This window comes from Chenopodium quinoa, unplaced genomic scaffold (genome assembly GCF_001683475.1).
Source record: "Chenopodium quinoa cultivar QQ74 unplaced genomic scaffold, ASM168347v1, whole genome shotgun sequence".
Taxonomy (NCBI): domain Eukaryota; kingdom Viridiplantae; phylum Streptophyta; class Magnoliopsida; order Caryophyllales; family Amaranthaceae; genus Chenopodium; species Chenopodium quinoa.
This window is the reverse complement of record NW_018743919.1, coordinates 953205-965847: the sequence shown is the minus strand read 5'-3', so window position 1 is coordinate 965847 and position 12643 is coordinate 953205. Positions and strand designations below refer to the sequence as shown.

The 12643-nt window shown below is 31.4% G+C and overlaps 1 protein-coding gene across 1 annotated transcript; it reads right to left on the bottom strand.

Moving 5' to 3' along the window:
• Positions 1-1873: 1873 nt before the first annotated feature.
• LOC110687259 lies at positions 1874-8656 on the bottom strand. The gene is made up of 3 exons (XM_021863887.1): positions 8162-8656; positions 4476-5205; positions 1874-2238 (listed from the first exon to the last, which is right to left on the bottom strand). The coding sequence occupies exons 2-3, from the start codon at positions 4942-4944 to the stop codon at positions 2174-2176; spliced, it is 534 nt and encodes a 177-aa protein (XP_021719579.1). The 5' UTR covers positions 4945-5205; positions 8162-8656; the 3' UTR covers positions 1874-2173.
• Positions 8657-12643: the final 3987 nt, after the last annotated feature.

The window sequence follows — 12643 nt, the reverse complement described above, 5'->3', positions numbered from 1 at the left end:
TTCCTCTTTTCCTTCCCTCTCTCATTTTATTATCTCAACCCCTTCTTTTTCAATACAACCGTACATCATATTGGTCATCTAACGAGATACAAATAGATCTTAATACAAGTATACATGATACTATACTTGGTAAAAAATGGTCAATATTGAGTCCACCTTCCCTTCCGACAATCGAAATAAATCATTTCACTTCCATAAGTCAACAAAGATATTGATTGTAATTTAATAGGCTACAATGCTATATATTTGTCAAAATATATTTTGAACTTGTACGAGTATATTCATTATTCAGCACAAATATGAATTCATTCAATTCAAAGATTTCATGCGATAAAATAGGCTGGAATTCATTAATATTCGATTGCCAACATGATAATATAAGACAAGAGCAAAACCAATCAAGTCTTGAATAAATTTCAACACATCTCAATATCTCATTAAATAGTTAGGATCATCCAACACACATGCAGTAACTCTAACTCGTTTTGTCAATTAGGTGGAGTTTCATTATTTCGAAGTTTGGTTTGATTTATTATCATCAGAAAAATGTTATACATAACCTTTAGGGCTACATATAAAGAGCTTAAAATGAAAAAAAAAATGAAAATATAATATTAATTACACAAATTTATGCATAATTTTATTATGCATTTTTAAAATAATATTAAATTAGAAAAGTTATTAAATACTTATACTACTACTATTATTATACTTCTATTACATACTACTACTTTGTTTCCGAATAGTCAACGTCTTTTGTTTATTGAGATATTACTTTGACAATAATACGTGTGGAGTATTACAAATGTTAGCTATATGAGGAAGAAGTAATAATTAACAACAAATTTTTTTGAATATCTTAAATTTAGGCGAAAAATAACTCTTAAAGTGAAATCCATGCGACACGTGGAGCTCTAGCAATAGTAACAAAATATTTTAATAAAAAAAATACGGAGTAAATTCAATAGTGGATCTAACAGATTATACTCCATATATCAATTCATTTATAATACCCATTATATATGTGTCTAACACATATATACTCCTCTTGCTTCAGTTCACTATCATTCTAAATATTTTTTTATACAACTCCAATTGTTTTCTTCTCTTTCCCTACTCTCCTTTCTTTTTACTAATATGACTTTTAAAACCAGCAATTGTTTTATAATTAGATTTTCTAATAAGAACTTAAGTGATGAGGATTATAAAACAAGGAAATCAAGTTATGATTATATTTCAATATTCTTGTATATGGGTCCATAAAAAAATTTCATGCATAAAATGAATAAGTACCATAATTAGCGGTAGACAATACATTATTTCATGCTCATCCTTCTCTCCCTTATTTTAGTCTCCAAGTATCACTAACTTACATGGACGGAAGGAGTGCTAGCTAGTTGATTTAATACATCAAATAAATATTTTATACAAGTAATAACCTAATATAGGTCTAATTAATTAATTTGTACCCAAAAGTACATGACTAAGTGATATTGATTTATTTCAAATAAACCCGATTGAAAATGATATAATAAGGCTAATCGTGTTCCCAAAAAATATTACTATTTTTTATTATTACATTATAGACTAATTATGTCCAGTTTATATTTGACTTAAACTCAATGACTCATTGTCAAAAAAATGACCATACACGAACAAAATTCACTCTATTCAACTTAGATGATCCACTCATTTTCCACCTCGATGTACACTAATCTATGAATCAACCTATATCACTCTTTTATTATGAAAAATTGCTTTTAAGAATTAAATATACTTAAGGCTAAGGACGTGTCAAATTATGATTTTGTTGTAGTCAGGTGGAGTTGATGCTTGAACTTGTAATTGAGAATACAATCCTAAAAGGAAGATCTATACTCAAATGCTTTAACCTTTAAAAGTTATTAATCTAAGCAAAAAAGAAGATTAAGCAAGCATAAAACCTTAAACAAACTTTTCTTTTTTAAAATTTTCTATGATTTCTTTACTTGATAGAACAAACATTTTTGCGACAAAAAACACCAACATTCGATTCTTTCCAACCCTTTGTCCTATCAATATATAAATCAATGAATACCCCCACTTTTTTCCTATAAGGCTCTAATTTCTTCACTTTAGAACCTCATCAAAATTTGTATTCTTTATTATTATTATGGAGAAAATTAGCTATTTGTTATTTCTGATATTGATGGTTATGATCACTCCCCTTCCTTCCAAGTGGCATTTGTATGTAAGAACCTGCATTTTTGTATCACAATTATATAATTATTGTTAGAAATCATAATTTTGGAATTCTCAAATGAGCAAAAGAAAAGATAGCACGTCATATATACAACAAAATTAGTCATTCAATACATCACAAATATCATCCAAACCAATTAAAAGTCACCTCTTAACAAAGTGTAATACTGTAATAAACAAGAAGCAATATAATTGGCTTATTATCTCAACGTATCATTACATGTAACTAATAAACTATATTGTCGAATGATTAGATCATAACATTGGGACACTACGATACATAGGTATAAGGCAATACACATCAATCTCAATATAACTATGGATGATTACAATATAGATTACTAATAATTGAAATACTTTGATCAACTATGATGTGTACGTTAATAAATAATAAAAATAAAAATAAATAAAACTCAATTGATGTAGCTCAAATCTAATTTTTTTATACTCAGTATTTACTTTCTTGCTAATTATTAAAAACATTACGTTACAAGGAATAAATTTAATGCATTACAAGTAGATTGAATCATGTGAATTTATTATGAACTCGGAAATTCAAAATAACAAACCGAACATTCAATTAGTTGTTAGATATAAATTCATCTACAATATTACCACTTTAAAACCAACAAACATATTTTTGATTCAAACATAATTTAATTATATTAATTACTTCTTTGTTAAGGACAAATGTAAAGCCTAATGCTAGTTTACAAGTAGTAATATATTAGCCCACTGTATTTTCCCATTTTGGGCCCCACATAATAAAACTGAAAAATAGGGCCCAATGTAAGTGAAGTAATTCACGAGTATAACAACGCAAAATAACATAAACTTGATTATTATTCCTGTATTATAAACGTTTGACGGTCCCACATTAAAGAGAATGGACCGATAGGAAAACAAATTTGCACATTATTTTTACTTGTTAATAAGGCTGCTAGCTATGACTTTAAAAAGGTTTATAACCATAAAAAATGCACATGAATTATTCGTAAATTTTGTATAACCGATGTTGACCAACTCACATTTTTTGTTTGTGACTAGGAATTATAATTACTTTTAGCTGTCACCAAAATTATTTACATGTGTCACATTTAATGGTGGTCAAAAGATTTTTTTTCATAAATGTTATATTGCCATATGTGTATATTACAAAGTATATTGTAAGTGCATAGTTTGCTTAGGATGGATGATCAACTAATTTAATTAGTTAAAGTTTAAAAGGTGATATTTAGAATTCGATACTCTTATTTTTGCGTAATAAGTACATTTTATAAACTTGATTTACATGAAATTGAAAATATTTTAACATATTAAAAGTTACTTTGGTCGGCCAACTTATTTTCATGCACTTGTTTCATCTAAACTTGTTTACTTTAAAATAAGTGAAAATACATTGAATAGCCGTATGATTATTTCTAAAGCCATAATTGGATTTTTAATTACAATAAAAATAAATGAATATCATTAACCAAACTATTATTTCTAGCACAATATTTTATTGATTAAGCATTGATTGATTAAATTATAAATATTCAAGTGAAGTCATCCATCCTAATTTATACTCTCAACTATATCATTTTCATCAAGAGGGAAAGCCTTGTTTAGTGTCTTAAGCATGCATTTACTTTTCAACACTTATTCAATAAATTAAACTAGGCAAACTTCAGGTACTATATTTACTCGGTCTTACCTTTGACTTTAAATAATAAAAACCTTCAAAACAAATTAAATACTCATATACAACATGTTCACTGTTGTAAGTCGAATAATAATTCACCTTTTTTTTTTAATGAATTAATTCCCATGCTCTTCTTTAACTAATCACTTCAACCAAAATAATTAAACTAATAATTGAAATGTATATAATTACTCGGGTACATTTAATATTAGTAAATGTATGTTCTTTAGTAAAATATATTCACTTACGCCCATATTAAATAAAAGGTATATATCACACATTTTTTCAACGTTGATAATTTTTTAACCACATTAAAAAATAAAAAATAAAAACACACACACATCAAATATATATTCATATGATAAATTAGTTAAATCTCAAAATTTTATAATATATAAGAATTAATTAAATAAGCTTATAATTAGATGAACCATTTTTTTTTGGTCCATCTTCTATCAAGTAATAATTAATGAATTTTTTAAAAAGAAAAACAATAAAAGTTAAATAAACAAAAGAGAAAAAAAAAAAAAAAAGGGAGAAGAATTCTTACTATCAGGATTGCAAACTTGAGGATCTTCAAAGATAGAGAAAGCAAGCTGTTTTTGCGCAACGCCAATATCAAACAAAATGACACCCGAAGAAGGATCTTGGACAATTATGCCCTTAACCGGTAGCCATAAAAATAGCTCTTCTTGGCTAAGTCCTTCAACACCATTTAGAACACCAAATGAAAGGTTAGCCCTTACGACGGTATCGAATCGAACCAACGTCTCAAACTTAGCCTCACATGGCTCGTCAAAGAATACCTCTAACAAGTCATTTTGGCTAAGTGTGTAGGACTTTACATTCATTGGAAAGAGCCCTCCGGGGAGGCCTCGGCTCTTGAGAAGATCGTGGATTGATAATGAGTACGATGCAACGACGATGTCGGTCGAGAGAGTTAGGAGGAGGAGGACGATCAGGGGTATAATGGTCATTGTTTTCATGGTGGGGGAGGAGTAGAATTGAGTAGAAACCATAGCTTCTTAAATTTGGTGATTTTGAGGTTTTTGGTTGAGTGAATAGAGTGATGGGAAATGACTAATGAGTGGGGAGAGAGAATGGGGAGATGGGTCGTATATAAAGGGTGGTGGGCTCCCAAATATTATTTGTGAGCCCACCGACCTTTATACACGATCCTATTTGGGAACCCTGAGCCCACCGACCTTTATACACGACCCTATTTGGGAGCCCATTATGTCTCCACGTGTTGAATGATATTAAGTTGTGCTTAGAGCAAGCTAAAAAAAAGTCATGTTGTATTAGACTTGTGTCGATATTTCATAATCAAACCAAACCCATTCACAACTCACCTGTCTTGGCAGTAGCCAATACCTTTTTATTTTTATGGAAAAGAAATACGAAACCCTATGAGCAACACGTATATGAGGAAAGATTAAAAATGAATATGAAGATTTATCAAGATTGATAATTAACACCGATTAACACATTATTTGATCACAAATTTTTAAATTATATCAATTAAAAAATAATTTATTTAATGGTTATTTGCAACCACAATATTCTTAACATTAAGGTTGCAAATAAGCACTAAATTCATTTTCTAATTTGGTAAACTTTTTAAAATTTACAAAAAAGTATCATATGTTCAATAGTGTTGATAATGCTTAATAATTATCAATATTTCATTTTTAAGCTTCTTGTATGGACTATGCACCCTAAGACTAGGGGCTTCATTTATCATTTTCCTTTAATTAGGGAGTTGATTGTTTAGGAAAAGACTCATTATCAATCCGTGATCGCATCGTACTCATTATCAATCCATGATCTTCTCAAATTTTCAGTTTTAGTGTCTTTGTCTTTGCACATTGTAGCAACATAAATTGAGAAGATCATGGATTGATAATAAGTACGATGTGGTGACGGTGCATTGTTGGTTGAGAACTAGGAGGAGAAGGAGGTCAATTAGGGGTAGAATGGTCAATATGTTCATGGTGATGAAGTGAGAAGGAACAATGGCTTATTTGAGTTGATTTTTAGATCTTTGGCTGAGGGAATAGAGTTACGAGTAATGAGTAGGGGACAAATCAAATAGAAAGATGAGTCGTATATAAAGGTTGGAGGGCTCACAAATAATTTGTGAGCCCACCATCCTTTAAACACGACCTCATGTGTTGTATTAGTGGTGCATACTTGATTAGTTAATTAGAACAGGTCAGGCCAAATTAATGAAATTATACTTCTTTCATTCCAAATTAGATGACATGTTTCTTTTATTATATTTGTCAATGTAAAAATTCAATTAAAAATATCTTTAATTTTATTAATTTTTAAAAAAATTGAATTTTAATTAAGTATACATTAAAACGAATCTAACAAGATCACAAATAATTATGCATTATTACTCTTCTATAAATCACAAGAGTTAGTCAAAAGTTTATAGATAGTGTCAAAAGTCAAAATGTGTTATCAAATTAGGAACGAAAGAAGTACGGAAATCAAAATAATTGTTGCATTCCTAGTTTTTATACTCCATTCAATTTTGACTTTTTGCACTATTCACATAAGCCAAATGTTAATGATTTATAAATTAGAATAATACATAGTCATCTGGGTACTTGTTAGAATCGTTTCAATATGTAATTTACAAATATCAATTTTTTTATAACATATACTTATTGATAACTAAAGATATTATTAGTTAATCATTTACATCGATACACGTGTCTAGTTTGATCAGAGAATTTATTTTGAAATAGAGGAAATATATTGGAACATTAATAAAGGTTTGTGGTTTATAAAACGAAATAAATCCCTCTTGGATTAGATTTTTGGGAGGGATGGTGGTTGGTTTTTTGGGTAGCGTTGTGGGATTACTTGGATATGGGTCTGGGTTGCTTTGATCTAGTTTGGTGGTAGGGTAAGCTAAGGTTGGAGATTTCTTTTCTCTAAAATACCATGACTAAGGCCTTGGTCTCTTACTTGATTTTTAGTGGACTAACTTATTTTACTAAACTTAATTTTTAATAAATCTAATTGATTTTGTTAACATAAATTATTTTTACTAAAATTATATTATTTTGGAAAATTATCTTTGGTACTCGTAATACTCAACTTCTTATTTTTCTCTTTGGTGAATTGAAAAAAAAATGTTATTATCATTGGTAATCCTGTATTATTACTATCAAAGATAATAATTATCTAATTAAAACCCTTAATCATTATTAATTTTTTAACAATTAAATTTTTTTAATTTTTTTTTTTATTAAAAAGGACCACCTCCTCCCCCACCCACCCACCCAACCCCCTAGCTACCCCCTTCCTTTGCCAGCTCCTCATTACCCCCTAGTTGCCAAGTCACCCATGCCGGCGACTCCCTCCCTTTCCCCAACCACGACACCCACCCTCTCCCCCTTTCCCCTACTCAAAACAACCCATCCTATATCCTCAACCCCAAATCAACCCTTCCTCTATCCTCAACACCAAATCAACCTACCATCCCCTTCCCCCACCCCAAAACGCCCCCCAATCCAAACCCTTGCCCCAAAACTACCCTAAATAGGCTTAGGGTTTTGCTTACGGTGGTTTTGGGATAGGGTTTAGAGTTTGGGGGCGACTTTTCGAGGTGGGGAATAGGAGAGGGGGTCGTTTAAGGGTCGGGGAAAGGAGGAGAGGTGGGGTCGCCGACAGGGAGCAGCTGAGGGGATTTTATTTTATTATATTTATACCTTGAATTTATTTTTGAAAGATTGGATATTTTGAATATCCTAGACTTTTACAAGGCAATCCAAATCCGATTCAAAATTTTTCAAATATCCAATATGATATACCTCTGCATAAAAAAAAAAAAAAAAAAAAAAAAAAAAAGAAAGATATTCCATCGAATTTTCTAAATTTTATTTAAATTGAATGGATCACATATTGAGTTTATTAACAAGATCATATTTCCCCCCTCCCTATTTAGACTAACCCCAAACCTAGATCTAAGACGAATTGGTGAATAAATTACTATGGTGGACAATTTGTCAATTCAATTGGTCTATGTTATAAGTTGGGATGAATTTTAGTGCAAAAAAAAATAGTGTTGATATATATATATATATATATATATATATATATTACTTAAAACAAAAAAGAAACAAAGAATATCTCATATATAATCTATAATTACCAAAATCAACAACAAAATAGTCTGAAATACATGAAGATGTAATTATGACCGAGAAAAAACCTTACCAAATAAAGTGAAGATCCGATGATGCACAAGCACGGTACGAAGCGATTAGGGAATTGATGACTCTAATAAAGAGTTCGTTCAATGGGGAATAAGAAACCACTTGGCCTTCATTCAGCCGGGATAAGGGATTAGATCACTAACAAAACCAACGGGTTTAAAATCGAGACCAAGGTTATAAATCAAAGATCTTTTGTGAAAGACATCACAGGCAACCCAGAATGATTCAAATCATTGGGCAAAAACATCAAATTAATTTTGATTGAAGAGTAATGCAATGGTCGATTATTAAGGCTCAAATGTAAAATAGATAAAATTCATAGTTTAAATCATGAGATTGAATTTTCCATCCTTCAAACCTAATTCTTTAAAAATGCTTAGTTGATTGAAAAATTTGGCTAACAAAAGGCTAGAGGAAGCTTGAGGTTAGTGGTAGAGAGAAATTGACACAACTTTAGATTAGTTAGGAGCATTTTAAAGAAAACTAGAGTTTGCGGCTGGTGAATTATTTTTTCTTCTTAGGGTTATCTAATTTATAGTTGTAAGCTTCTCTCAATAAGGAAATTTTTTACGGCGCTAGCCAATACCCTAATTAATTTGACTCATGCACCATTCGATTTGAAATTCACTTTTACAATCTAACGGTTTAAATTAAAACTAGCTAGTTTGAATTACTTAATGTTTAGCCATTTAAAATAATGATTTTATTGGTACATCTTTCGAAATTTGAGATATAAATTAAAGTGTGAGATAAAATATAATATAAATTATAAAATGAAATGAATAATTATCATATGTTAGATAAATATGAATTTATAAGTATATAAGATATTATCAAGTTAATTTTAAATGTTGTACGTAGAACAAGATTCAAATCAAGATTATAGTTTAATTAATTGTCTAATTCTATTTTTGATGCATGCTATATATAAAAGTAGTCAGTTGTTTTCAAGTTATATGTGAAAAATTAGTATTTAATCAAGCATAATTTGCCTATGTATATTCAGTAACTCAAAATTATATGGAGTCTCGTTTCTTCTCTTCACCTTATTCTTAGTACTTAGTAATCTTTGTTCTCTTCACTTTAATTTAATCTTAATTTTGTTAGGTACAAACTAGATTAGAACCAAAAATATATGACTAGACTAGAATGATTAACCAAACTAGATTAGATTATAAATGTATGTACTCGTAACAATTTAAAGCATTAAAAAAAAAAAACACTAGATCAAATTAAGAAAAAAAAAAAAACAGACATAATTAGATAGGAAGATCCTATGCAAACTTAAAAAGTTTTCAACACCTTAAATAAGGTGAAAGGAATATAGCCATAAACTTAAATTTTCACACGAAACTTGGTATTGTTATCCAGTTGGCATCAAAGACCCACTTTAGATGAGAGTTGCAACCCGTACTCTAATATCATGTTAAATTTAAAATAATACGAAATAAGTCTGGCAACCAAATAAGGTGAAGAATTTGGTCCGCTAACAAGGGTCATCAAGTCACTGGTCATTTGGACTAGTGGAGGAAAACCCATGTCAAAGTTCAGATTATTACATCAATACAATTTAACAGGTTACCTAGGACACGGGGCAGCATATGATTAGTCCAAAAATAAAATAAATTGAAAAAAAAAAACCTCCGGCAACTACTCTCCATGCTCCACCGCCATCGACACCCCCCTCCCCAAGCCGTATCCCCGTAATTATCGCCCTCCTTAGCCTACCACCCCGAAACACCCAGCCTAGCCCCTACCCCCTCTTGCAGGTAGAGATGTCAACGGGGCGGGGTGGGGCGGATGTTGGATTTCCCATCTATCCCCGCCTAACATTCTTATCCCCATCCCCATCCCCGTGGTGGATCCAAAATTCGTCCTCATCCCTGCCCCAACGGGTACAATTCCAAAACCATCCCCGCCCACCCCCACTTGGATATCCATCCCCATCTATTCCCCGCTCAAGACCCGCCTAATCCCGCCTCCCAAATACAACAATACTACGTAATATACTAATATAGATTACAATAAAAATAAAAATAAAAATAAAAATTCATTGTTAATATTAAGTTATTACAACATATTATATTTAGTTATTTACTACTTTATTTTACGTAATCTTTTTTAATATAAATATAAAATAATAGAAAGTATACAACTTTATTTTTTAAAATATATAGATGTGGGTATGGGGTGGGGATGCGACGGGTACGAAGTGCGGCGGGGCGGGTACAACCTAAAATCCACCCTCGCCCCATCACCCTCCACATGGCGGGTATGATTTTCATCCCTATCCCCGCCCTACCACCCACCAAACCGGGACCCATCGCTGCCCCACTGGGGCGGGGATGAGGCGAGTCTCCTACTTGACCCGCCCCACTGACATCCCTACTGGCAGTTGACATCCCTCCCACCTCCAGCACCCCTAACCCCCAAAAACGGCCACTCCTTCCCACCCTAAACCCGAAACCACCGCCCTCCTTAGCCAACCACCCCCAAATTGCCACCTCTCCAACCCCACCTCTTTCCTTCCCAAGCTCGGAAACCCACCCCCTTCCCTTCCACAATCTTGAAAACCCTCCAAAAGAGGCGAGGGGTGGTTTTTGGGGTGGGGGAAAGAGGTGGTTTTCAGGGTTGGGTTTTATGATGTTTCAACGGTGGGGGAAGGGAAAGGGTGGTTTCGGGGGTAAGGGGAAGGGAGGAGGTGGTTTCAAGGATAAGGTGGGTTGACCGACCATTATTGGAGAATAGGAAGGGGCGACCGGCTGTTTTCAAGGGTTAGGGGGCGCACCAGCCGGTTGTCGGTGGGGCTAGGGCTGGGTGTACGTTGGGGGAAGGGAAGGGGTGAGGGATGGTGGTTTTTTTTAATTTTATTTATTATTTTAGACTAATCATGTGTTGACATGTGTCTAGGTGACATGTTATTACAATTTTGACCGGTTGGGACTGGTGGAGGAAAACCTGTATCAAATTTCGGATTATTGCAAAATAAATGAAAGTAGGATTATTGAGAGTTAATCAAGCAAAGTTCGGATTATTAAAAGGAATTTTTCTTACTTTTAATTATACATACTTTTGTAAAAATTATAAAATGTTGATATTTGAAAAGAAGATTTTAAGACGAATCTAACTAGATCACACATAGCTATGTTTTTCTTTACAGATAAATCATATAAGATGGTCAGTCGAAGAAAATTACTCCCTCCGTGTTTTAATAAGTGTTACAGTTTGACCGACACATTGTTTTAGGCAATTTAATTGACTTAAATAAAATAAGAGGTAAGTGGGGAATTTTGAGTATTAAATGATTGTAAAAGAACGATAGTTATGTTAATAATTTATTGAAAAATAATGAATGTGAGAGGAAAGAAATAATAAAAAAGTAGTAGTGGGTTTAGGTGAGGACCATGAAAAGAGAAAGATATAATATTAAAATGTAGTTTTTTGTCAAAAAAGGAAGTGTAATACTTATTAAAATACGACCGCATTTGGTAAGTGTAACACTTATTAAAACACGGAGGAAGTATGTGAATAAAGTAAAAGTCCTTATGGTGCAATAAAAGAAAATTGGAGGAAGTTATTTTTTGTATCAAATTGATGATATTAATATAATCAATCAATCAATATATATACAATACTAAAACAGACATCGGGAATGACACATGTCACTTCTTGGTGGTGTTTTTTTCACACCAATTTATCATTGAATTTTTTAAATACCAATTTATCATTGAATTTTTTAAATACCAATTTATCATTGAATTTTTTAAATACTCATATGGTTAGGGCCTAGGGGTATCCATTATTCGGATTAAAACTGAAATCCAATCCCATCCAAACCGAATTTTTAATTCGGATTGGACCCGAACTTTAAATCGGATTGGATCGGATGAATTTTTTTGAAAATTTGGATTTTCGGTCTGGATCGAATTGCCCTTGTTCGGATCCAAAAAACCGAAATAACCGAAATATGAAACCGTTATTTTATAAATAAGTATTGTTAATATTAATCATGTTAAACTATGTTTATAATTATATTATTATTAATCATGTAAACCTATGTTTTCAATACTTGTATTAATCGTGTACAACTACACTTTTAAGAATTGAATTTTTATTATTGCATTTTTCAAAAAATTTGCAACGTATTTTAATTTGGATTTCCGGATTGGATCCAAATAACTGAATTTTAATTTAGATTGGATTTGGTGAGAAATTCAAATTGATTGGATTTGAAAATTGAAAACCGAATGGACACCCCTACATATGGTCTAAGATGTAGTTTTAATATATTCATTTATCTAAACCACTCTTTCGTTATATTTCATTTTTCTATCTTTTTGTTATATATTTGCAAAATAAGAAGAATATGTATGTTATAGTTATATTTTGTCCATATTATTTTTATTAAAATAATATTTTCTTTTTATTTAGTAATATAGTGAAATTACCGTGTATGACACGGGATTTAGTCTTGTAAGACATA

Coding starts and splice junctions, on each gene's coding strand:
- LOC110687259 (XM_021863887.1), bottom strand. CDS start 4,944: ATGGTTTCTACTCAATTCTACTCCTCCCCCACCATGAAAACAATGACC. Junction 2,239..4,475: donor TCAAGTTTGCAATCCTGATA/GTAAGAATTCTT, acceptor ACAAAAATGCAG/GTTCTTACATACAAATGCCA.